The 27413-nt window shown below is 50.8% G+C and overlaps 1 protein-coding gene across 1 annotated transcript; it reads left to right on the top strand.

The window, feature by feature from the left end:
- The first annotated feature begins 26 nt into the window (after positions 1-26).
- LOC118075739 (inositol-trisphosphate 3-kinase B) lies at positions 27-25430 on the top strand. Its single transcript, XM_035097937.2, has 8 exons — positions 27-98; positions 4471-4978; positions 14728-14812; positions 15945-16158; positions 17840-18044; positions 18796-18897; positions 20403-20474; positions 24001-25430. The coding sequence occupies exons 2-8, from the start codon at positions 4481-4483 to the stop codon at positions 24244-24246; spliced, it is 1422 nt and encodes a 473-aa protein (XP_034953828.2). The 5' UTR covers positions 27-98; positions 4471-4480; the 3' UTR covers positions 24247-25430.
- The last annotated feature ends 1983 nt before the right edge of the window (positions 25431-27413 follow it).

Raw genomic sequence — 27413 nt, 5'->3', positions numbered from 1 at the left:
TCTCCCCGCCTCTTCATGTCCGGCCAGGCAGATCCGCGGCGGGGCCAGGATGGGAAGGGCTAAGAGGGGCGCCCCGTAGCGCATCTCACGCTCTCCAGGTGAGAACTGGGCAGCGGGCACAGGAAGAAGGGAGTGGTGCCTAGCGGTTAGAGCAGAGGCTGCGGCTTAGCCAGGAAGACTCATTGAGCCCCCAGAGCCACCATTGGGGGGAGGGGAACGCAGAAAAAGAAAGCCCCCCCAAAGCCTGCCAGTTATGGAAGGAGGAGGTGCAACTCTGCCCCAGTTTAGTGATCCGGACTTCGGGCGCTCAGTTCTCTGAGAGCCTCGCTAGGTTTTTTGGAGCTTGGGTGGGGTGGGGTGGGTGGGAGCAGCGTGTCTTTCTCAGGGTGGGGTCTCCCTTCCCTTGGGTGACATCATTTCCCTTGCTGGGTGGGGAGTAGGCTTTCAGGGATCAGAATCTCTTGCTAAAGAAGTCCAAGCTGTGTCTGGAGGAGGAAGAGAGCGCTTCTGAGGCTGTGCAGAGTGCCTTTGCCTTGCTATCCAGTAGCTGCCAGCAACAACTGCACCTCCAGTTTGGGGGACTAAGGAGAAGAGGTTGAGGGAGGGAAGCGGGTGGCTTCGGAAGGCGCTTGACCCCTAATAACCCTTCCCCTACTTTAAATTTGTTGAAAATGGGAGCAGATAATGGGACTGATAGATCAGAAGAAGGGAACTCGCCCCCGCCCCATCAAAAAGCTGCAGGGCACTTTGGGGTCTATACCCCACCACCACCACCACCACCACACCCTGCAGCTATGACATGTATTTAACAGAGGAAGCCTGCTTTGTAGTGAATCCAAAGCTCAGCCCAACTAGCTCTGTGTGGTCTATTATGGGGGTGGTAGGAGGGGGCTGACGTGGGGACTGTGCTCTCTCCCCCCCCCCCCGGGCCGGAATATCAGGTACCATTTCCCCACCTAGCTTTGTATTTATTTATTGTATTTTAGGGTTCAGTCTCCAGGTTGGGGTCCTGCCTGGAACCCTGGAATGTAGCTGCCAGTCAGTGTCAACTGTACTGGCCTAGGTGGAACAATGGTCTTTTCTGTGAGCCTATGCCCGGGATTGATCTTGGGATAATTCTGCATGCGATGCGTGTGTGATGATAGCCACTAAGCAAATGGCCTTCCCCTAAAAAGAAACCAAGGCCCCAGTCCTCATGGGCCAGAATGAAGGGCTGATTTCTATAGGACAGAGGAAACTGCCTCAGGTTGAGCCAGGTCCTTGGTACATCTAGGCCAGTGTTGTCCGCACTGACTGACAGTGACTCTCCAGGGTTTCAGGAAGGGAAAATTTCCCAGCCCTACCTAGAATAAGCTGTTGGGCATGGACCCTGGGGACAAGGGCGTACCCACCATGCGGCAAGTTAGGGCAGCTGCCCTACTCTAGAAGCAGGGCTGGTGGGCAGAGGCGGAGCACAGCCCGGCGGAGCGCGAGTTCGCCATTCCCGCCGCACCGCGCCGCACCCTCCCTCCAGCTCCCCGGCGCGCCCTCTGGCAAGGCCAAGCGCGGCGAGGAACCAGAGAGCGCGGCGCCTCCGCCCACCAGCCCTGCTTCTAGGGAGGGGCACAGCCCGGCGGAGCGCGAGTTCGCTGTTCCCGCCCACTTTGTGGCCCCTCCCCTTCCGTGCCTTGGCCCCTCCCCTTGCCCCCCCCTAGTTTTGATCCTGGGTACGCCCATGCCTGGGGACCTTCTGCATGTGAACCAGGCAAGGAGTTTAAATCAGCACCCGGTTCAGAGCACTGAGGACTAGCATCTTCATGGGTTTTGTATGCCAGTAAGCCTGGGCTCCACTTCCCAGCTGCAGCCCCATCCTCAAAGGTGGTATGGTGCAAGTTATGTTGCTTTTTTTAAAAGCAAAAAAAGTGCTCAAATGGGGTGGGGTGTGTGGGGAGACCAATATCCCATAATTAAGCTAATGAGCATTACTTCCCAATTTCCCACCAAATGTCGGCCCCTGGGAGCCTTCTAAATACCAGGAGCCAAGTTTTTTTAAAAAATAATAATAATATTTTAATAGAAGCATTTCATTTATAAGAAGACAGAGTGACAAAAAAGAAGAAGAAAAGAATCTGAATGAGAATGAAAAGGGGGGGGACTCAGCTACATTTCGATACATTAGTATACAGATGTATATAATCTTATTGTCCTAACACACACATAGTTATCAATAACCTAATATATTATGTGTCTTCTTCTTTGGCGATTGTCTTCCATAAACATAGTTTTAACAATGGGTTCGTAAGTGACTCTGGAGGCCAATTCTGGATCCACACGTCCTTCCCCAGTGGGGACATTGGTTTCCAGGCGGGAGGTGATCACGGTGTGGATTTGCCAAGCGTGCCTTCCCCTTAGCACGTTTCTCCCTTGCGTCCTGAGATCGAGTTCCTTCAAAGCCCATGACACCTTTGGTAAAGGCTGTTCTCCAACTGGAGCGCTCGCAGGCCAGGGTTTCCCAGTTGTCAGTGTTTATACTACATTTATAAAGATTTGCCTTGAGACAGTCTTTAAACCTCCTTTGTTGACCACCAGCATTACGCTTTCCATTTTTAAGTTCGGAATAGAGTAGTTGCTTTGGAAGACGATCATCCGCACAACATGACCAGTTATTCCAAAAAGAAATAGAAATACTTTATTGTCACTGCACCACTTGTTTACAGTGAGATTAAACGAGCCCCCCTCCCCCCCCCAATCTCTCAGCTGCAATGTTGCTGTCTTCCATTCAGCAGCCTCACGGCCCATGGGTAGAAACTGTTCTTTAACCTGTTGCTGCGGCTTATCATGCTTCTATATCTCCTGCCCGAGGGCGGTAGGGACTCTCTGTCCATGGCTGTCAAACCAGCATACCACACCGTAATGCAGTATGAGATAACGCTTTCTATCGTGGACCGATAGAAGGAAATCATCAGTTGCTGTCCAACCTTGTTCTTTCGCAAGACCCTAAGGAAATGAAGTCTCTGTTGGGCTTCCTAACCACCTGGGCTGTATTGACCTTCCAAGTTAGGTCTTCACTAAGATGGACTCCCAGGTATTTAAAGGAAGAGACTCTCTCCACACAGCCTCCCCCACCCCCCACCCCGATATACAACGGGGCTGGCTCCCCTCTCTTCCTCCGAAAGTCCAACACCATCTCCTTTGTCTTGCCAATGTTTAGGTGCATATTGTTCTCTGAGCACCATGTGGATATCTTTTGAACCTCCCCCTTGTACGCAGATTCGCCTCTAATTAAACGCATTATGGTGGTGTCATTCTATCATTGTACTGTATTTATCCAAAGAAAGTCTGTGTCCATAAGCTTTCTGTTCATATGTTGCCAGTATTGCCATGTTGTCAAGCCATTGATTAAGGGGAATTGTATCTCTATTCCTCCAGTAAATCAACGTCAGTCTCTTGGCCACCATTAGGGCTGTCCCTATTTTTGCTGTCACTTAGTCAATTTCCATACAATGGGTATATAGTTCAAAAGAATATTCATCTCTGAAAATTTTGATATTTTTTTCCTGTAGTGTCTTGTTTATATAGTCCACATTCCCCCCCCCCAAAAAAATCTTAGTAAGTGTGGGACATAATAAAAACAGGAGCTAAATTGTCTTCCACCTACAGGTAGGTAGCCATGTTGGTCTGCCGTAGTCGAAACAAAATTTAAAAATTCCTCCCAGGAGCACCTTAGAGACCGACTAAGTTTGTTATTGGTATGAGCTTTCGTGTGCATGCACACTTCTTTCTTCAGAAAGCTCATACCAATAGCAAACTCAGTTGGTCTCTAAGGTGCTCCTGGGAGGAATTTTTAAATTTTGTTTAGTCTTCCACCTGTAATTCAAGCATTGCTGGAAGGAGCAATCCTATACTTGCAAGGAAATACATCGCCCCCCCCCCCGGAAAAACCCTCCCACAAATCTCTGGAAACTCTACTAGTGTCCACCAATCAAAGATTTTGCCAGAATGCCCATGTGCTGCGCTCAGAGAGGGAGCCTGTGAACTCACTAGCCAATGAACTGTAGCCATTAATAATAGACCTCTCTTCCATATTTTCCATAGTTCAACTTTGCACTGCGTGAAGGACTTTCTTTTATCCATCCTAACTTGCAACGTTCAGCTTCAATGGATGTCCAGGAGTTCTAGCTTTGTTATGGGGAGAAAAGCCTTTCTCCGTGGTCCACTTCCTCCATGCCATGCATAATTTTTAAAATAAACTTTCATCAAGCCGCCTCTCACCTTTTCTCTGAACGAAAAGGTCCCCAACACTGCATAGGGAACTCGCTCCACCACCACCCTTGATTAGATGTTGTTGCCCTCACCTGGACCTCTTCCAACTGTGCGATATCCGTTTTGAGGCGAGGCAACCAGAACATAGCTTGGATGGCCACACAAGCTGCTTCTCTTGCCCTTCCAGCTTGCCCTGCTCCAGTAACACACACTCTTGTTCCCTTACAGAAAGCTGTGAATGAAGCCAAGCCTGGGTAGCTACACTTCCAGCTCATCTCAGCAGGCAATCTTCCCCAGTGGACTCAAGTGGGGCCTGACCATCCTCATGGAAGGCTATCGCAGCCTGGAATGCATCCCTCCTCCACCTGCTGCCGCTGAACCAGACCACTGGGAGGCCCCTGATATGCCTCTGGGTCCCCCCTCAGAATCAGAAGCCTTGGCATGTGGCAGGGGAAGGGATTCCCCCCAAGAGAGGGCGGAATCCCCACCCTCGGGTGCCTCCCCCAGCAGCAACGGCCTGCAAGGTCCGCCGGCCACGCCTCCCTGTGAGGTTGCCGGAGCAGGGCCCAGCCAGCCACCCCTTCCTGGAAGCCAGGAAACCCCCGTCCCTTTTGACCGCTCTGTCTCGGGCTCATCGACTTGCTCCTCGCTGGGGGGGTCCTCCCAGGAGTCGGACGACGTCTTCAGCGATGCCGAGGAGAGGAGCCCCCTGGGGAAGAAGCGGGTGCTGCGGAAGGTGAGGCAAGGGAGGAGGCAGTTGGGGGTAAAGATAGCAGGGGAGGGAGGGGAATCGTGCCCCCCCCCCCAAGGAGGCAGAGAGCCCAGCCTCAAGGCCCGCCGATTTCCTTCTCAGCCGTAAGCCTGGGGCCTTCTACATGCAAAGCAGGGGCTGTACCACTGAGCCCATGGCAAAGTAAGATTTTACCTTAAGTTTTATGCTGGTTTAAATAGATGTCATTTTTTAAATTGTATTTTGCTTTAAGTTCTTTTTTGTATATAAAAAAAGCCGATGATAATAATAATAATAATAATAATAATAATAATAATAATAATAATAATAATAATAATGGGATTTGTGTGGCTAGCTGGAATGCTAAATGCATACCCTCCAACATTTCTCCGATGGAAATTGGGACATCCTATTCTGTAAAGGTAAAGGGGCCCCTGACCATCAGGTCCAGTCGTGTTCGACTCTGGGGTTGCGGCGCTCATCTCGCTCTATAGGCCGAGGGAGCTGGCGTTTGTCTGCAGACAGCTTCCTGGTCATGTTGCCAGCATGACAAAGCTGCTTCTGGCGAACCAGAGCAGCACACGGAAACACCGTTTACCTTCCCGCCGGAGCAGTCCCTATTTATCTACTTGCACTTTGAGGTGCTTTTGAACTGCTAAGTGGGCAGGAGCTGGGACCGAACAACGGGAGCTCACCCCATTGCAGGGATTCGAACCGCCGACCTTCTGATCAGCAAGCCCTAGACTCTGTGGTTTAACCCACAGCGCCACCTGGGTCCCTTATCCTATTCTATAATAATAATAATAATAATAATAATAATAATAATAATAATAATAATTTTGCTATTTATACCCTGATTGGGTTGCTTTATTATAAACTTAATTAAACATCAAACATTAAAAAAAACCTTCCCTATACAGGGCTGCCTTTGGATGGCTTGGGGGTTGCATAGCACCACACCCACCAACATTTCTCCAATGAAAATAGGGGTGTCCTAAGGGAAAGTGGGACATCCCAGGATCAAATCAGAAACTGGGATGGCTTCCATAAATCCAGGATTGTCCCTGAAAAATAGGGCCACTTGGAGGGTCTGTAAATGGCGGCATAATTCGCCCCGGGACAAAAACGAAGCAGAGTGGATCCTATTGACATCTAAACAAAAAGTATTATACAGCCTCAGCAAGGGGACGGTGCAAGGAATACGGGAACCAAAAAGCAAATCTGCGAGGTTAGATCTTCCGTAAGAAATAGATGGAGTTCTGTCTGAGACTTCAGATGCTGACATGACCAAATGCAATATGAAGGTCCCCAAAGGTGGGAAAGTATCTGCCATAATAGAGGAGGACAGAGACTCAGATGAGTATATTAATAATAATAACACTTTTCAGGACCAGCCTGGCTTTTAAGAACAGCACAGCAGACTAGGGTGGGTGCTGACTGGCCTGGCCACCCAAGATCCAAAGGCTGAGGGGGGTCAGGGGGTTGTGCGATGGCCTTGATGCACCTGAGGCCTCTTCTCTTAACCTGACCTGCCTGAACTCATTGCCAGACCTCCCCACTAGCTATCATTGCCCCGGGTACATGGCTACCCCACATGCTGCAAAATGCAGGCAACGTTTCCCACTGCGACCACCCAAGATCTTAATACAGTGGTACCTCTGTGTTGTGACGTGGGGTTTGTGATTTCAGCTCTCTTGACAAAACATGCTGGAGACAGTTCTCTAGTAACAGCTCTTTATTAAAGTGAACAAGACTGAAGACTGAGGAGAGGAAAGCTACATTTATAGGGACAGGGGACTAGCTAGGAAGGGATACATTTTGGAGGGAACAATATCAAGCAATCACAGTGCTGCCTTTTGGAGGAAACCAATAAGACAGAGGATCCAAATACAGCAGCTTAAATGAACCAATAGTAGCTGTACCCTCTGGAACCAAAAGGCAGTTACTTTATCCTAATGCAAATACAGACAATAATAATACAGATATAAAATCCTTTGACTCAATACACAACACCCCTCCCCCCCTAGTGAGCACAGCAGACGTAATCCCTCAGGTACTGTGGGGTCCTACAACTTCTACCAGATCTCCTGACAACAGGTGTTGCAGGTTCTGGATTGGGTGTTACCTGTGGTGGAGGGGCTGCTATAGGGGTTTCATCAGGAACAGATGGAGTCCCAGACATCTCAGGGTCCCCGACCTGTACCTCGTCATCATGAGGACTAGCAGACCCTGGTTCATTTGCTGAAGCCCCTGGTGACTGTACCTCTGGACCATTTTCACTCTGGTCTTGCAGCTGTGCGTCATTAGCCAGGGATGAATTATCTGACTCCTCCCTGCTGAGCGCCCGGCGCCTCAGCTGATCTATATGTCTCTTCCAAACTTGCCCATTTTCCAAGGTCACATAATAGGACACAGGTCCACTAGCCCGGGTGATCACACCGGCCACCCACCGCGGACCTCGTGAATAGTTCCTCACCCAGACCAGATCTTCAGGGGCGAGATACCTTGTTGTGTCAGTCTCAGCCTGGGGGGTTGCTCTTGAATTACGGTTTGGCATTTTATCTGGGTGGACATAATCCAGCACCGTTACCAGTCTTCTACCTAAGAGCAGCTCGGCTGGCGACTTGCCCGTCGCAGTACACGGCGTCGCATGCTGCAAAAATAACATTCGCGCAATGCGAGCCGACCAGTTACCCTCCATTGAGCGCGCAATGGATTCTTTGGCTGTTCTTACCATGCGCTCAGCCTGCCCATTGGAGGATGGGTGAAAGGGCGCGGATGTGACCCCTCATAAAGTTATCAGCCAAGAATGCCCTGAATTCTTGGGATACAAAAGCTGCCCCATTATCTGATACAATGGTCTCAGGTAACCCGTGGGTAGCAAACAGCTGCCTCAACACCTTGATTACGGCAGCTGATGCCATGCTAGGGACCATCGCCACTTCTAACCATTTGGAATATGCATCAACGATAACCAAAAAGACCTTCCCTTGGAATGGCCCAGCAAAATCTATGTGCAGCCGGCTCCAGGGAGTCCTGGACTGCTCCCACCAGTGGACTGGTGCTCTGGCCACTTCTGGCCGCACCTCTTGGCATGCCTTGCATGTTCGTACCCATTGTTCTATGTTCTGGTCCATTCCAGGCCACCACACATAACATCGGGCTAGCGACTTCATCCTGACCATTCCCGGGTGTCCCATGTGAAGCGTCTCAAGAACCCTGTTTCTCAGTGGTGCTGGGATTATCACCCTATCTCCCCATAGGAGACAACCCTTATGCATGGACAATTCGTGCTGCCTTGTCGCATAAGGCCTGAATTTTTCTTCATGCGGACCACCTGGCCACCCCCTCCCCACCCAAGTGAGCACACGGGAGAGAACAGCATCTTTCCTAGTTTTCTCAGCTATATCCGTAGCTGTTACAGGAGCCCCCGGAAGTGTTTCTAGCATCATAATGTGCTCCGCCGGAGCAGGATCCTCATTGCTCCCGCCAGGAAGGGGCAATCGACTCAGCGCATCAGCATGGCACAACTGTTTCCCCGGCACATGGGTCAAGGTGTACTGGAACCCATTCAGGAATATTGACCAACGCAACATTCTGGGGGAGAGAATTTGTGGCGTTTGTTTGTTTGGGTTGAACAACCCTAACAGTGGTTTGTGGTCCGTTTCAATGGAGAAATGGCGACCGTACAAATAATCATAGAACCTTTTGATTCCGGACACAATAGCCAGCGCCTCTTTATCAATTTGAGCATAGTTGCGCTCTGTGGGCGACAACGTACGGGAATAGAAAGAGATGGGCTTTTCCGACCCATCCGGTTCCCTATGACTCAGCACAGCCCCCAGACCGAATTGAGAGGCATCACATGCCAGGACCAGCGGCTTTGACTCATCATAATGAGCAAGGACGCTCCCGCTACTCAGCATTCCTCGCAAGGAGTCAAAAGCCTTCTGCTGCTCCCGCCCCCATCGCCACACAATCTTTTTCTGCAATAGTCTATGTAATGGTTCAGCTACCGAAGCTTTCTGGGGTAAGAACGAATGATAAAAGTTAATAAGTCCCAGGAATGACTGCAACTCCGTCTTGTTCTGTGGTCGTGGTGCCTCGATGATGGCCTTAATCTTAGCATCTGTGGGGTGGATGCCTGATGCATCAATTTTAAACCCCAAGAAATCCACAGTTGGCACCCCAAAACTGCATTTTTCTTTTTTCAGTTGCAACCCCACCTCCTTGAACTTGAGCAACACTGCACGGACACGCGCAACCAGTTCCTGTGGGTCTTTTCCAGCAATCAAAACATCATCAAAAAATGGCAAGACCCCCGGCAGACCTCTTAACAGGCGTTCCATGAGCCCTTGAAAAATCCCTGGGGCCACACAAACTCCGAACTGTAATCTGTTAACTCTGAACGCCCCTTTATGTGTGACAATAGTCTGTGCTTCCGCTGATTGTGGGGTTACTGGCAGCTGTCTCGTCGCCAGTTGTTGTGACGTGGGGTTTGTGATTTCAGCTCTCTTGACAAAACATGCTGGAGACAGTTCTCTAGTAACAGCTCTTTATTAAAGTGAACAAGACTGAAGACTGAGGAGAGGAAAGCTACATTTATAGGGACAGGGGACTAGCTAGGAAGGGATACATTTTGGAGGGAACAATATCAAGCAATCACAGTGCTGCCTTTTGGAGGAAACCAATAAGACAGAGGATCCAAATACAGCAGCTTAAATGAACCAATAGTAGCTGTACCCTCTGGAACCAAAAGGCAGTTACTTTATCCTAATGCAAATACAGACAATAATAATACAGATATAAAATCCTTTGACTCAATACACAACACTCTGTTTAAGGACAGTCCAGTTTAAGAACAATTTGGTTTACAAACTCCGCAAAACCGGAAATAGTGTCTCGGTTTGAGAACTTTACCTCGGTCTAAGAACGGAATCCGAACGGTGGAAGGGCACCGGCGGCGGGAGGCCTCATTAGGGAAAGCGCGCCTCGGTTTAAGAACGTTTTTGGTTTAAGAACGGACTTCTGGAATGGATTAAGTTTGCAAACCGAGCTACCACTGTATAGGGGTCAGCAAGGTGCAGTGCTGCTTTATAAAATGCAGGAAGGTTGTCGTCATCCATAATATTGCTGATATGAAAAACATATCAGTGTAGGAGGCACGAAAAGGATGAAGCACAGAGGCTTCCAGGCACGACTGCAGATGAGTCAGAGCTACAGTCAGCTTGAAAAAGCGGTTCCATAGCGAACTTCCTCTCTGCTGGTGCAGAGCATAGGCCTGGAGCCTTTTGCCCTGGTCGCATTCACAGCCTCTGCTCCCAAATTGTAGGATTCCCTCTCAGAAGAGGTTGGAGTGGCTCCCTCCTTGTCTTCCTTCCGCTGGCAGACTAAAACTATTTTATTCAGACAGGCCTGTGAAAACTAAGTTGCAGGCTTGACTGATCACTGGGCTGCTGTCAGGACAAACTTGCATTTTAATTTCTGGTTCTAAATGTTTTCTGGTATTTTGATGGTTGTTTTTAACTAGCTTTTATTGCTGTGTTTTAATTATTGACGTGTTCAAACGCTGTAAGCCGCCTTGAATCCCACCTAGGAAGGAAGGAAGGAAGGAAGGAAGGGAGGAATGTAAGCAGATTGAAGAAGAGTAATATTTATTTATTAAGCCTGTGCGTGTGAAGAGGGGAGGCACCCTTGCAAGAGGACCGCAAAGAACGTTTGTTTTGTGGTCCTGGATCATTAGAGATTCCTGGCCAGAGATCTTGCATTTCCAGGGATTCTGCTGTGAGGAGGATCAGGGCCTCTCTCTGGCGGGTGTCAAATCTCCGTCAGAGCCGCGCCTGAGTCAGGCTGACCTGAGGATGCCCCCAGCAAATGTGCAAGCTGGGAGGCCTGCCTGGAGGGGGCCGGAAAGCATGACTGTGCTGGGGTGAGCCTCCAGCCGAAGGTAGAGGACCGACCTCTACAAACTCACAGCCCCGGGCAGGATGTTGTGGCTCTGCTGCCAGCCCAGCTGCCTTGCTCTTGTGCAGGTCGAGAAAGCTCTTCTGGTGCAACAGCAGCAGCAGTGGCCTCAGTAGGATTCTGTGGTGGTTGCTGTGCAGAGCAGCTGGGTGTGCGACGGCGAGTTGTTTGCACGTGCCGCGAGCTCAGGCACCCTTCCTCCTTGCACGACTGGCCCATGCAAGCCAGAGCACACCTCTCTCCTTGCACAGCAGCTCGGCCGAGATTTCCCCGTTGCTAGGCAAATTGCTCTTTCCCCCTGACAAAGGCCTTTCCCTTCCTCTTTTCAACACTGCTGCCTCCTCCTCTTCGACCAAGACGGGTTTCCTCTGGCTGTGGTTAGAAATGCTGATGAATGAAGGGGAGGGAGGGGGAGGGGAGACCTGACAAGCCTCCTCCTCCTCTGCTTGGCAGGCCTCTTCTCTCTCAGCTTGTCTTTGCTGGGTCCCAGGGGGGAAAACCTGTTCTCTGCCTCTCTTGCTTTCTGGGCTGCTCTCAGGGCCAGTCCTGAGCAGGTCCAGCGTCAGGGTTCAGCCTTGTTGGCTTCTGGGTAATTATTAGTGTAATTCAGCCCGTTGAGTAAACGGGCGCTAGAACATCCCGCAGCGCTTCTCCGAACCCCGGGACCTGTCCTTGCTGTCGGTGGCAGGGGGACAGGAAGGAAGGAGGAGAAAGCAGCCCTTTCTCCTCCTTCCTTCCTCTCCCCCAGCCGCCGACAGGAAGGAGACATCCCGGGGTCAGGAGAAGCGCTTGCGCTGCGCTTCTCCAAACCCCGTGACCTACGCCGGGGAGGAGAGGCTCCTTCCCCGCCCTGGCGGCATCGGGCTCAAAGGCGCCCTTCCTCCCCCCCATTCACCTCCGCCGGCCTCCACCCTCGCTTCCCCGACGTGCCCTGCAGTGAGGCAGTGTCCGGCCGGGAGCGGCGGTTGGAGGAGGCAGGGGGGGGAGCGCACGCGCGTGGAGTCTCTGCGCTCCAATCCCTGTGTCCGTGGGGCACATGCGCAGTAGCGCAAACCCAGGGACACAGGGAATACTGGACGCAGAGACACTTGCACTTTATTATATAGGATACCCCGCCCATCTGGCTGGGTTTCCCCAGCCACTCTGGGCGGCTTCCAACAAACATTAAAATACAGTACAATATTCTATTAAACATTAAAAGTTTCCCTAAACAGGGCTGCCTTCAAATGTCTCCTAAAAGTCTGGTAGTTGTTTTTCTCTTTGACATCTGGTGGGAGGGCGTTCCACAGGGTGGGTGCCACTACCGAGAAGGCCCTCTGCCTGGTTCCCTGTAGCTTTGCTTCTCGCAGCGAGGGAACCGCCAGAAGGCCCTCGGCACTGGACCTCAGTGTCTGGGCAGAATTATGGGGGTGGAGATGCTCCTTCAGGTATACTGGACCGAGGCCGTTTAGGGCTTTAAAGGTCAGCACCAACTTTGAATTGTGCTTGGAAACATACTGGGAGACAATGTAGGTCTTTCAAGACAGGTGTTACGTGGTCTCGGCAGCCGCTCCCAGTCACCAGTCTAGCTGCCGCATTCCGGATTAATTGCAGTTTCCGGGTCACCTTCAAAGGTAGCCCCACATAAAGTGCATTGCAGTAGTCCAAGTGGGAGATATCTAGAGGAGCATGCACCACTCTGGAGAGACAGTGCAGGCAGGTAGGGTCTCAGCCTGTGTACCAGATGGAGCTGATAGACAGCTGCCCTGGACACAGAATTAACTGAGGGGTGGGGCAGGGGAGTGTGATGCAGGCTCTCCACACACACACACACACACACCAATGGCATGGCTTTGCTGAGGCTGGCTTAACCTTGGTCCAGTTTCTGCCTCCCAGCCTAACCTACTTTGCAGGTTGTTGTGGGAATTAAGCAAGGACTCAGGCTTGGGGGGGTTCAAATCCCCGCTTGGCCATGAGGCTCACCAGGTGACCTCGGGCCAGTCACTTCCTCTCAGCAGTGACCTACCTAACAGGGTTGTTGGGGTTGAATGTTGGGAGGGGGAGAACAATGCACACTACGTTGAGCTCCTCGTAGGGGAAAAACGCAGGGGATAGAAATGCAACAAGTAAATAAATGATTTCTGGTTGTTTTCCAAAGCCTAGGAATGTGAGGCTCCCTGGCTTCTGAACTGCTGCTACCTGTGGGGACGTGGGCTGCAGAGGCCCCCAAATGTTGGGGAAGGACCTTTGGACACAGAGGGTCCTATGTGGAGCTGAGCCTGCCCCTGCCTGCGACCCAGACAGTTGCTGCCCATCAGTAGAAACAATCCTGAGCTAAAGGAACGAGTGGTCTAGACTTGGTGTCTCGGGGTGAGGCAGGATCCTCCCTATGTCAAGGAGAGACTGTAGCTCAGTGGACAGGGCACCTGCTTGGCCTGCAGAAGTCCCAGGTTCAATGCCCTCCGGCATCTCCTGGTAGGGCTGGGAACACAGGTAAGGGCAGAGAGAGCCACGCAGGTTGCCCCTTTGCTAACTGGCCACGTCCAATGTGTTTCTAGGAGTCTCGTGCTCTACCAGCTGCGCTGTGTGTTGGGGAGTGTAGAACCACAGGATTGTAGAGTTGGAAGGGGCCCTGAGGATCATCTACTCCAACCCCCTGCAACGCAGGAAGGAATGTGTGGCAGTGGTTTTCAACCAGTGTTCAAGGCAACCCTGGGGTGCCTTGGATGATGGTCAGGGGTGCTGCGGGCAACACTGGCCTCTGTCCCTCTTTCCTTCCCTCCCTCCCTCCCTCTGATGCCCCCTCTTGTCTCTGCCTCCCAAAGGTTTGCCCGGCTGTTTGTTGCAGCAGCCCTGGCTATAAACTCCCCAGGCGAATGGTGTTCAGAGACCAGGGATGGCAGCAGCAGCAGCTGCCCGGAGGACTCCCAATGAGAGGGGAGAGGAGAGGAGGCTGAGGGAACACTCCACAATGGGAGGGTGTTTGAAAAAGAGCGAGAGCCTGCCAGCTCTGCAGGCAATGGGGTGACATAACTGGGCTCCTGAGCCCCACAGGGGTGCCGCAGAAAGAAGGCAGTTGGCTAAGGGAGCCGCGTGGACTCAAAAAGGTTGGAAACCTCTGCCATATGGGTATAGAACCTGCAACCTTGGCATTATCAGCATCACGCTCTAACCAGCTGAGCTTCGTTTTATTGTTCTTGGTTTTCTTAATGTACTGTATTTTGTGTTCTCATGTTGTATTTTTACGTTGTTATCTGCCCTGTGATCTTCAGATGAAGGGTGGTATACAAATTTAATAAATAATAATAGCAATAGTAATATAAAACCCTTAGCAACTTGGGATCAGTTTACCTACAAGACTGCCTGACTCCATATGTGCCCACTTGACTCCTTCAATCTGCAGAACTGGCTGTTACAGGGGCGACATAATACCCGTTCTGCAGTGGTAAGAATTCAGTCTTCTAGTGAGGCAGGACCTATACTTTGGAACTCCCTGCCGATTGATATCAGGGAGGTGCCTTCACTATACTCTTTTCAGTGTCTTCTAAAAAATTTTTTTGTTTAGGCAGGGGCCTACCCAGATGTTTAGAAAGCTGATGTGAATTTTAACCTATTGTTATTTAAATTTTCTGACATCTTTTTTTTTTTTTGTAAACCACTTTGCGGTTCTCTACAATCAAGAGGCATACATTTTATGATGTAAATTAACAAGTAAATAAATAAAAAGCCCCCCGCCTGACACCCTGGGTCTGTGCAGCTTCCTATGTTCCCCCATCGTCTCGTAACGGTCCCTGTCTTGGAATATTTCCTAGACCAAGTCCTGGAAGACGTTCTTCACGATGGTGCATTGGTCCTTGAGGAGACGCAGCTCTTGGGTCCAGCTGGCTGGCCATGAAGGTACCACTACGGGACGGGGGACGGGCGTGTTGCAAGCTGGGTCCAGGAGTGGAGGTGGCCAAGGCAGCAGCTGCAAAGGAATCAGGGCCAGGGGGGTCTCCCCCACTGCAGCTTAGAAGAAGCAGGGTGTGGGGGCCTCCCCTGAGCCACTGGATGCGAGGATGCGGCGGGCAGCCCTTTCCCTTCTCCGCAGTTTATTTCTGCCTCCCCAGGACCACAAACCGGAGCTTCCGTGTGGCAGGGCAGGGCTCTCGGGCAAGCTTAAGCACTTGGTCTCAGTTTCACCCACTTGGATGAGTTTAAAAGAGGACGGGACAAATTCATGGAGGTAAAGAACCTAAGGAGAGCCCTTCTGGATGAAACCAAGGGCCCGTCTTTAGTCCAGCCTCCTGTTCTCCCTGCGGGAGCGAGTTCCATAGATTAACGATGTGCTGCGTAAATGATAATAGATGTGTGCAATAGACGGGCCACTTCTAATAATAATAATAATAATAATAATAATAATAACAATAATTTATTATTTATACCCCGCCCACTTGGCTGGGTTTCCCCAGCCACTCTGGGTGGCTTACAACAGAAAAATGAAATAAAACAATTAAACATTAAAAGCCTCCCTAAACAGGGCTGCCTTCAGATGTCTTCTAAAAATCTGGTAGCTGTTTTTCTCTTTGACATCTGATCGGAGGGCGTTCCACAGGACAGGCGCCACTACTGAGAAGGCCCTCTGCCTAGTTCCCTGCAACTTGGCTTCTCGCAACGAGGGAACTGTCAGAAGGCCCTCGGTACTGGACCTCAGTGTCCGGGCAGAACGATGGGGGTGGAGACGCTCCTTCAGGTATACTGGACCGAGGCCATTTATGCTCTTTTGCAAGCAGAGGGACAATTGTGGACTCCCTCCAAGGTTGCAGAAGATGTGTCTAACGATTGCAAGTTGCCGAAAAGCACAAATCAGGGGAGAGCTGCTGTTGCCCTCGGGTCCTGGATTCCGGTTGGTGTATCCGGCCGTAATGCCGGACTGGATGGTGCACACACATCCCACTCTTCGGCTCGATCCAGCCGCTGCAGGTCTTTTGCTGTGCTCCCTTCCCCTTCCTCTGCTTCTTCTGATTATCCTCGTTCTCCCCCCCCCCAGGGAATTTCAAGCCCAGCGAAGGAGGCCAGATCCTGAAGAAGTTCAGCTCTGTGGAAGACGCCTGTCTGGCAGAGCTGATGGCCGACGTCCTGCGCCCCTTCGTGCCCGCCTACCATGGGGTGGTGGAGGTGGGGGGCGAACGCTACATCCAGATGGATGACCTGCTGTGCGGCCTCGACATGCCAAGCATCATGGATTGCAAGATGGGCACTCGGTGAGAGCAGCAGCTTTCTGGCGGACGGGGTTGGCCATAGGAGGCTCCTTCACCTCAGGTGGGACAGGAGGGGGGGAGGGGAGGGCAGACATCCTACAGGCACCACCAAAGACCAGTTTGCACAGCGCTTTCCCACAGTTGTAAGCCGCCTCCAGCAGGGTTTTAACATGCAGATATTGACATGATTGCAAATATATATATGTACAGTAGTACCTTGCAAGACGAAATTAATTCGTTCCACGAATCGTTTCGTGTTCCATAATTTTGTCCTGCCAAGTGCGGTTTCCCATTGGAATGCATTGAAATTTAATCAATGCGTTCCTGGGGGGGGGGGTGGAGTGGAAAAAAGGTGCCGACTCACCCGCCATGGCTGCTCCGGAAGTTTTTAAGGCTCTGGGGAGGGGGAAGCAGGAGGAGGGCCAGGGAGAGGCTCCAATCCCTCCTTCCCCAGTAGCCGGACCCTCGCGCTCAACCAGACAGACAGCCCGTTCGCACGCAGGCAGGCAGGCTTAAGGTGAGTGAAGGGGGATCCGGCTGCTGCGGAAGCCGGGCGATGGCGGGCGGCGGAAGCACGAGGCGGGCGGGCTCTCGGTCTGACTTTCTCCTCGCGGCGTCCTGCTTCGTCTTCCAAGTCTGCCAAAAAATGGCATGGCCATAGAAAGCTTCATCTTCCGAGTCTGCCAAAAAATCACAAAACGTTGTCGCCTTGCGATTTTTTCGTGCCGCAAGGCGTTCCGTCTAGCGAGGTACCACTGTATATAGATGAAAGCAGCCATAAGCAATAAATAAAAAGACATCACAACTTACACCGCAGGATTAAACAGTCCCCATACAAGTCACAATCAGATCTAAAGACACGAAAAATAATAACAGCAAAGTTAAGCATCTCCAAAATTAAATACTGACCTCTAAAAATAAAAGAAACCCTCTAAGCAATACCCCAGCCCAAGAGCCAGGGTGGTCTCTGACTTCTTTGCCAGCCTCAGTTTTTGTAGCTGGAGTCAGATGGAAAGAGGCTAGCAAGGCAGGGATGGGTAAGGTTATGGAATCATAGTGTTGGAAGGGACCCTGAGGGCCATCTAGTCCAACCCCCTGCAACGCAGGTCAGTGTCAGCAAGGTGGAATCAGAGACTGTAGCTGGGTAGCCAGCAGTGGTCTGTGTTTCACATCTGTCTGTTGCATAAGTGGGTTTTTTCTGGTGATGCAGGCCTGCCGATAATAGCAGCCAGATGTGGGAGACTGCAGAGCTAGTGTGTGGGTGAATCACTAACTGGACAGCCCAGAGGGATCTGCCTTGTACTGAGTCAGACCCTTGGGCACATATAGCTCAGTATTGCCTGCACTGACTGGCAGCAATGGCTCCCCAGGGTTTCAGGGAAGGCTTTTTCTCTGCCCTACCAAGAGACGCCACCAGGGATTTCCCCAGGGGCCTTCTGCAAACAAAACACTTTCCCTTCCCCTGACCCCCCACCCCACATTGCAGCCAGTCCCCCTCCTTGTCCAGCTCCACCACACCTTAAGAAAATGAGAAGATCCAGTCCAGCCTCCTGTTCTCACATTGGCTGGCCAAATGCTCGTTCAGGGAAGCCCCCCAGCACAAGAACCCTCTCCCCTCTGGTGGTTTCCAGCAACTGGTTTTCAGAAACGGTGCTGCCTTCCTTGAACACCTATTTCTGCCCAGGACGTACCTGGAGGATGAGCTGTCAGAGGCGCAGCAGCGGCCAGCAGCACGGCGTGACCTGTACCAGAAGATGGTGAAAGTCGACCCGCAGGCCCCCACCGCCCAGGAGCACAACCAGGCCGGTGTCACCAAGCCGCGGTACATGCAGTGGCGTGAGGGGATCAGCTCCAGCGCATCCCTGGGCTTCCGCATCGAGGGCGTCACGGTGAGTGGTGACGAGAGCGGAGCAGGAGGTAGGGAAACGGGGAGGCAGTAACTCCTGCCCAGTAATGCAGGAATATGCAGCTGTCCCATGCGGGGATTGAACCTGCAACCCTGGCATCATCAGCACCCCACACAAACCAGCTGAGCTACCCAGCTGGTCCCAATAATAAGACAGTGGTCCCTCGACTTACGAATTTAATCCGTTCCGAATGCACATTCGTAGGTCGAAAAATTTGTAAGTCGAAAAAAGCAGTTTCCCATAGGAATGCATCGGAAATGGGAAAATTCGTAAGTCGAGTAAACTGCATCTAAAATTCGTAAGTCGAGAAAACCCCATCTAATCAATGATTTTTATTCATTTTCCACATTTAAAAGAAATAGCCATTTTTACAATTTCCACAATATTATATCACTTTTTCACATAATATACATATATAAATTTCCAACATGTCCATAGCTACTTAGGGAAGGAAAAGGGACACACACACACACACACACACACACACAAAGGAAAAAGGACAACAACAAATAGTGGAACACCCCATCTAAACAGCAATGGTTTTCCTTTCGGATGTCAAAAAAAAGTAAGCGTGCGGCCATTTTTTTTCATTCGTAACTCGAAATTCTGTAAGTTGAGTACTTCATAAGTCGAGGGACCACTGTAATAATAATAATAATAATAATAATAATAATAATAATAATAATAATAAATAACAACAACAACAACAACTCCCCAATCTCCGTCTCTGCAGATCGAGGGAGGAGCCGTGCGGAGGGATTTCAAGCAGACTCGCACCAAGGAGCAGATTGTGGATACTTTCCTAATGTTCACCAAGGCCCGCCTCGACATTCTGGTGAGATTGGTTGGGGGGAGAGAGTGGGAGCAGGGGGCAAAATCTCAGCCACTGGGTTCCCCTGTCCTCTGTGCCTGGGCTGCGCATTCTCAACCTGAAACAGAACTTCGCCAGATATTCACAGGAATGTTGCTCGCCAGCATACTTTTGGTGCTTTTCAAGGAATGAAGTATAAACTTTCCAGGTCTAGCACTTCACGACAACCCCCCCCCCTCAACAGCACCAAAATTGAGTTCCAATGAGAGGAATGGAGATTCCTCATTGGGGGAGCTGCTGTGGCCCAGTCATGCAGAGGGACCGGTCTCTCCCGTGTTTTGAAACCTCTAGCTTCTGCATGGTAGGAATGTAGCCTGCCATACCAAGGTAGGCACCACAGCTCTTGCCCCTCCCACTTTTTTGCTCCCAGCCCTGCCTACTTTTCACGTGTGGCCCTCAGAAGTTGGCCCATGAGGACTTAACTGAGACGGCAAAGTTAACGTGTTCAATGAGAGAAAAATCATTACTGACCTTCATTGGAAACCTCTTTTTGTGTGAACGAGAAAATTATTGTTGTTGTTTAGTCGCTTAGTCATGTCCGACTCTTCGTGATCCCATGGACCAGAGCACGCCAGGCACTCCTGTCTTGTAATACAGTGGTACCTCTACTTATGAATTTAATGCGTTCCAAATGCACATTCGTAAGTCGAAAAAATTGTAAGTCGAATCCCATAGGAATGCATTGGGAGAAAAAATTCGTAAGTCTATCTAAAAATTCATAAGTAGAAAAAATCCTATCTAAACCGCATCCAAGATGGTGGACGGAGCTCCGTTCGTAAGTAGAAACATTCGTAAGTAGAGTTATTCGCAAGTAGAGGTACCACTGTATCTGGATTTGAAGATGGGAAAAATATTGGCTTAGAGAAAATAGAATAGTTGGATGCTAACGAGTGAATACAGTCATACATTGGAAGTTGAATGGAATACGTTCCAGAAATCCGTTCGACTTCCAAAATGTTTGGAAACCAAATCGCGGCTTCCGATTGGCTGCAGGAAGCTCCTGGAGCCAATCAGAAGCCGCAGAAGCCCCGTCGGGAGTTCGGGTTCCAAAAGAACGTTCTCAAACCAGAACAATCACTTTGCAGTGTTCGGGAGCCAAAACATCTGAGTTCCAGGGCGTTCGGGATCCAAGGTACAACTGTACTATATTTATTTATGGTGTATTATAAAAAAGATACTATTGGGTATGAACTTTTGCATATCTTTTGATAAGTACGAATAAATATATATATATATTTTCTTAAAAATAAGTTTGCCCATGAGAAAATACCAACCTGGGACTGAAAAAGCAGCCCGTGTAGCAGAAACATTTTTAGACAGGTCCCTGTTCTGCCCTTGAATTCCATGCCACCTGTGGCTTCCATGACCTGCCTCTCCTAGCAAGGGGCACAGGTGTATATGGGGGGGGGGGGCTTGGCCTTGATGGGAGGATCCCATCCAAAGCCTCAGTGCTCCAACTTGCCTTGCAGAGCACATACGCAGCCCGCTTGGAGAGCATGCGCCAGGCACTGGAGGAGTCTGCCTTTTTCAAGACCCACGAGGTAAGGCTGTCAAGGCGGGGGGAGGTTAAGACGGGCAGGATAAATTGTTCATTGTATTTATTTAAATCCCACCTTTATCTCCCAGGAGCTCATGATGGTATACATACATGGTTTACGCCCCCCCCCAATTTAATCCCCACAACCACCCTGTGAGGTAGGTTAAGCTGAGAGGCAGGGACTGGCCCAAAGCTTCATGGTGGCTGAGGCGGGATTCGAACCCTGGTCTCCCCTAGGTCCTGGTCTGCCACTCTAAACGTTGGTTCTCAGGAATGGGAGACAGAGGAGGAAAAGGCCCTGCAAGTGTGTGTCTCTCCTGCACTTCCAAACAGTTGTTGGCTTAGGACCTGCTGGATGTATTTAACTGTGGCTGTTTGTTATACAGTGGAACCTCGGTTTATGAACACCTCGGTTTATGAATTTTCGGTTTATGAACACCGCGGACCCGTCTGGAACGGATTAATTCATTTTCCATTACTTTCAATGGGAAAGTTTGCTTCAGTTTATGAACGCTTCAGTTTATGAACAGACTTCCAGAACCAATTACACCCATGCTTCAGTTTATGAACGCTTCAGTTTAAGTACTCCGCGGACCCATCTGGAACGGATTAATCCACTTTCCATTACTTTCAATGGGAAAGTTCGCTTCAGTTTATGAACGCTTCAGTTTATGAACACTGCGGACCCATCTGGAACGGATTAATTCATTTTCCATTACTTTCAATGGGAAAGTTCGCTTCAGTTTATGAACGCTTCAGTTTATGAACAGACTTCCGGAACCAATTGTGTTCATAAACCGAGGTACCACTGTACTTTGTTTTTAGGTCTTCTTCTTCCTCTTCTTCTTCTTCTTCTTCTTCTTCTTCTTCTTCTTCTTCTTCTTCTTCTTCTTCTTCTTCTTCTGTCCTCTTTTGATTTCGAGTGCACCTGCTCATGTAGAAAACCAGGGTATAAATTCACAAACACGAAAAATAGATTTTTATTTTTATTGTTCCCATTTATTCTTATACTACCAACTAACCCTAAGCCGATGGGATCCTCCCTCCACCCTTCTAGGGGGAAGCCTCTGGAGAGGAAAGGGAGGTGCTGCAGAATATGACAAAAGGATTCCCCCTCCCTTAGGCGAGGGACTCTCCCCAGTTGTGGGACAAAACCTAGGTGCTTTGTGGCTCAGTGTGAAGACAGGGACAGGACCTGTGACCCCTCTTCTTCCTCTTCAGTGGCTTTTCGCTTCCCTCTCCCTCAGCATGCACACTCTAGGGTGGGTTTGGGGAACCGGTGGCCTCCGAGGTGCAGCCGGACTACAACTCCCATCACCCCTGAGCAAAAGGCCCTGCTTGTCCGGAGAGCCACCAACCTAAACAGCTTTAAAAAGAGGAGTAGAGAAATTAGACAAGGTGACACGCAACATAACAGTAGACTGCCTGGATGTGAGGGGAAGCTGAATGTCAGGGGATTCAGGATAGAATCATAGAATCATAGAGTTGGAAGAGACCACAAGGGCCATCCAGTCCAACCCCCTGTCAAGCAGGAAACACCATCAAAGCATTCTTGACATATGCCTGTCAAGCATCTGCTTAAAGACCTCCAAAGAAGGAGACTCCACCACACTCCTTGGTAGCAAATTCCACTGCCGAACAGCTCTTACTGTCAGGAAGTTCTTCCTAATGTTTAGGTGGAATCCTCTTTCTTGTAGTTTGAATCCATTGCTCTGTGTCTGCTTCTCTGGAGCAGCAGAAAACAACCTTTCACCCTCCTCTACATGACATCCTTTTATATATTTGAACATGGCTATCATATCACCCCTTAACCTTCTCTTCTCCAGGCTAAACATACCCAGTTCCCTAAGCCATTCCTCACATAAGGCATCGTTTCCAGGCCTTTGACCGTTTTGGTTGCCCTCCTCTGGACACGTTCCAGTTTGTCAGTATCCTTCTTGAACTGTGGTGCCCAGAACTGGACACAGTACTCCAGGTGAGGTCTGACCAGAGCAGAATACAGTGGTACTATTACTTCCCTTGATCTAGATGCTATACTCCTATTGATGCAGCCCAGAATTGCATTGGCTTTTTTAGCTGCTGCATCACACTGCTGACTCATGTCAAGTCTGTGGTCTACCAAGACTCCTAGGTCCTTTTCAGGTTAAAGGATAGGTTAAAGAAAGTCCTTCTTTACGCAGAACAGCGTTAAACGAAAGTGCCAGCGATGGCTTTAAAAGGGGATTGGCCAAATTCACAGGCTAGCGACGGCTACTAGCCAGGACGGCTGTGCTCTCTGCCTCCACGGCTGGAGCGGCAATGCTTCTGAATCGCAGTTGCTGGAAACCACAGGAGGGGAGAGTTGCTCTTGATGTGTCAAATCCTGCTTGTGGGTTTCCCATCAGTGCCTCTGCTTGGCCACTATGAGAACGGGATGGTGGGCCCCAAATGGCCTGATCCAGCAAGCTCCTTTCAGGTGCTTATTATGGCACCCCAACCCTGCCACAGACGCAGCTATTAAACTGACTTTAGCCGCAATTGCCAAGGACGGGCCCTTCACATTTCCAGCTCCTAAAACCAAAGCCTGAGGGAACGGCTGCTTCTTTGGCGCCCTCCTTTCCTGTCACCTTGCCAAAGCTGTTGCATTTGATCCAGGAAGGTACATCTTGAGAGTCTGAGCACCTCCAGGGGCCGCCCTGCGGCTTGTAAAATGAGAGGAGCTCTTGGCTCACACTCCAGGCGCAAATGTAGGAATCAGGCCGAGCCAGGCCACTGAAACACCAAGGGGATGTTTGGTTTGCAGAAGTAGTGGGGGGGGGTGACGACTGGGGGTTGGGGGTAACCCTAAGGAGCACCCTCCCCTCCTCCAACAGACAAATGAAGGCTGAGATGAAAACCCGAACAAAGAAGGAACTCTAGTGCTCAGGTCTGTCGCTGATTTCAAGCCAGACCTGGTTGGTTTACCATCATTTTTATTTCGTTTGATTTTTAAAGCATTTTAATTTAGCCATGTTGATTTCAGGGAAGAATAGGCTTTTTAGCAGGGAGCTATTGTTTTGTGGTTAATTGTTTTATTTCCTTGTGTTTTTTATCTTGCATTATTTCCTTGTGTTTTTATCTTGTATTTTTTTTCTGTGAACTGGCCTGAGATCTTGTGATGCACAGTATATAATTTTTAATGGTTATTTTAAAGTAGCCGTTGGGGTGGCGGGAGACAGAATGGGAGTGCCCTGCTTGGAGGGGAAAAGCAATCTGCAACTCTAGGAGGAGAGGCAATTACAGGGCAGAATTTGTTGCTTTTTGACTCTCAGCTTAGCTGGACTCATGAGGAAGGGAAAAAGTGCTTTGCATATGCCCAGAGGAAACCCAACCTGCCTGAAGGCAACAGAGACCAAGATAATCTTGTAGAGAAAACAGATTTACGGGCGGGATCCTGGGATTCTCGGAACGGTCAGCCAGACCAGAGGGGCAAAACCCTCGGCCGGCTGCCGTCCCTCTGAGCTGCCCACCCGAGGTTCCTAAAAAGCACTACTTTTTACACACCCACCCAGGTGATTGGCAGTTCCCTGCTCTTCCTCCACGACCGGAAGGGCCAAGCCAGCGTCTGGATGATTGACTTTGGCAAGACACTACCCGCCCCGGAAAACCTCCACCTGCAGCACAGCGTGGCCTGGGCGCCCGGGAACCACGAGGACGGCTACCTGATTGGTCTGCAGCACCTCATTGACACCGTGCAGGCCACTCTGCGGAAGGCGGAAGAGCGGGGGCAAGGGCCGGTGCCCCCCACCCACCCTTGAGCTCGTCCCATTGGGCGAATCTGGACAGGCACCCAACTGAAGGGAGACCCCCCAAGGCTGTATTAACTGTAACGGCAAGCACGCTGCAGGATGAGGCCCCGGTGGGATCCAGCAACAACATTTCCACACTTGTTGCCTGCCCCGAAGGAGGACTAGCCTTCCTGCTGCAGCCTTCTGGGACCAGGGAGGAAGACCAGGAGCGCCTTGGGGCACCCAGAGGTCAATGAGGGAGCGTGTAGGAACGCAGCAAGGCTCCCAAGGTCGGCCCTGGCATAGGAACGGGCCAGTCCTCCCTCCGATTCCCTTTGTTCTGGCTGGGAGGGACACCTGGGAGGTACAGAGACACCCAAAGTGGACAGTGGCAGGAGTGCTTCCAAGGCTGGAGTGGTGGGTGGGAGGCAGAGGCTGGTGCTGTAACCTTACAGCCAAGGGGAGCTTTGAGCTCAGACCACCCCCACCCCGTTTGTGGCACATCACAAAGCTCAGGTGAGAGCCGGGTGGGATTAAGGAACCCCAGCGCATCCAGGCGCATCTCTTAACATGCAGACGTCTTTCTCTCTGTGCATTCATAGATTTGAGACACACACACCTGGGCAGCCAGGGGCCGCCCAGGTAGTGGAGCCTGGGTTTCTGTGAAGGAGCAGATTCTGCTCTGCAGGGTTGTTTCTCCCCCCCCCTCCAAGACCCACATGAACCCACAGTGGTCCTGAGCCCAGTGTGGGGCTGAGGGGGGCACATTGGCACTCGGCTGGAATAGGTGGGAGCTGCAGGTAGGGCCTGCCTGGGATCCAGCGGCGGCTGGGAAGGAAGGAGTCTGGACTTTTTATTCCCCTCAATAAAAATAAAACCCTTTGCGTGCTTATGGGCTGCGTCCTACTCAGTCTCGGCCCACAGCCCATGGCCAGCTACTCTGAAGCTTCTGTTTTCCCCATAAGAAACAGATTCTATTGCAGTCAAACCTCTAGGATGGAGAGGACTACCTCACAGCCTCTGCCCCCTGCCTGGGCCAAGGTGGAATTCATTGAATCTCAGAATTGTAGAGTTGGAAGGGATTCTGTGGGTCATCTGGTTCAACCCAACCACAGCTACAGGATCCCTGACAAATGGCCACCGGAGCTCTGTTCAAAATTCTCCAGTGAAGGAGAGCTCACCACCTCCCAAGGCAGTCCGTTCCACTGCCAAAACAGTCAGAAAGTTCATCCTAACGTTTATACGGAATCTGCTTTCTTGTCATTTGAATCCAATGGATGCTACCTTCTGGGGCAGCACTAAACAAGCTTGCTCCACCTTCTGTGTAGCAACCCTTCAGGTATTTGAAGATGGCTATCCTATCCCCTCTGAGTCTCCTCCAGACTAACATCCCCAATTCCCATAAGGCTTGGTTTTCCAGGCCCTTGATCATCCTTCCAGCTTGGTCAATATCCTCCTTAAAACTGGTGTCCAGAACTGGACACAGGACTCCAGGCAGGGTCTGACCAAGGCAGAACAGAGCGAGCAGCGCTATGGTACTGTTCTGCGCTTTTCCTTCTATGAAGGGAAGCAAGATTCTAGTCCCTGTGGGAGCATTGGACACGGGCTACTGAAAGCCCTTGGGAAGGGTTATGCAAGAGAGCCGAAGGGGCCTCAGGCCAAGCTCCGCTTCCCCTTCTCTTTCCTCATTCTTCTGTGAAGTGTTTTGCAACATTGCCAGGGAGACTGGGCACAAACAGCACCCCGTTCCCAGGGCTGATGCCAACGGACCTCTGCATTGGAGACATCTCCTCCTCCTCTCCCCTACTGGACACCGAAGCCAATGTCAAGTTCGGCAGAGGAACTGGGCCCATCCCCACCCCTTTAAGCCCTGCAGATTTCAGCACCCCTGATTCTTCACTGCTACCCATCATCTTTCCCTCCCCTCGCCCCCACTAACTCTTCAACAAGACTGGTTGCTATGGAGATGGTTTTCATTTTCTAACAAGGTGTGTGTGTGGGGGGGGGGGGAAATAGCCACCCAGGGAGTGGGGAAGAGGGAAGTGGGGCCTAGCAGCTTCAGGCAAACGAGAGTGATTTGAGGCAGGGTGCTGACCCAAGCAAAAGGGGAGGGGGACTGGGGTCCCAATTCTCCAATCTGCAAGTGTTAATTCTTTTGGGAAATGCCAGGCATACCTATTCAGAGGGGGCTGAATGGACGGGCCAGAATTTTTTGATTGCATTGCAATCTCGCCTTTCCCTCCAATGAGTTCAAGGTGATGCACATGGTTCCAACTCATTAATTCCCACAACCTCCCTGTGAGGTAGATTAGGCTGAAAGGCAGCAGCACTCGGAGAGCTTCAGGGCGCAGGGCGGATTCGAACCCTGGTCTCTCCCGGGTCCTAGCCTCGTGCTCTAACCACTGCATACCATGGGCTATCAAGAAGGGTCTTGGGCAGAAGGCAGACAGGACTGGTCTCTACTCCGACACCCTCCAGCGTAGAGGCCTGAACAGGGAGGGGAATGGCCAGGGAGCAGGGGCTGAGCAGCAGAGCGCCCCACTTTGCATGTGAAAGGGAAGGATTTTTACAGAAGCAGGCTGCAAGTGGGCACACACTTGAATGCAGGACAGTTCCGGATAGCTGGGGAGAAGAAGGCGGCACATTTAAGTGTTTCTAGGGAATAAGTGGCTAAGTAGCATTTCTGCCTGCGGTTAGGGCCGGGTCTGAACCGCTGGCATCTTGAGGCAAGGCTGGAAAGAGCCTTCTGGGCCTGAGATACTGCCAGTCAGTGTAAGCAACACTGGGCTAGATGGTCTGACTTTGTATAGGGCCGCTTCCCAAAACTGCAGAGAAGTCACTTCACCCACCCTGGGACCTTCCAGCTGTTTCGGACTACAACTCCCATCGGCCCCTAGCTGGCACTGAGTAGAAGAGGAGGGGGGAAGGGGGAACCTTCTTCATTGCTGCTGCTGCTGCATTCCGGAAACCAGAAACTTGACCTCAGGCAGTTGGCGGCTCGCCTTGTTTCTCCAGAGTAGCACAATCCTGCCCCCTGCTGGCTGCTAGGAGCATTGCTGACTAGTGCTGGTAAGAGCTCCCGCAGAAAACGTGGTGCTCGCCCCCCGCAAAGCAAGCCCTTCTAGGGCAATCATAGAATTTTAGAGTTCGAAGGAACCTCAAAGGTCATAAGAGTCCAACCCCCTGCAATGCAGGAA

This window comes from Zootoca vivipara, chromosome 17 (genome assembly GCF_963506605.1).
Source record: "Zootoca vivipara chromosome 17, rZooViv1.1, whole genome shotgun sequence".
NCBI classification, from domain to species: domain Eukaryota; kingdom Metazoa; phylum Chordata; class Lepidosauria; order Squamata; family Lacertidae; genus Zootoca; species Zootoca vivipara.
Note: the sequence above shows the minus strand (reverse complement) of the source record. Positions and strands in the feature narration are given on the sequence as shown.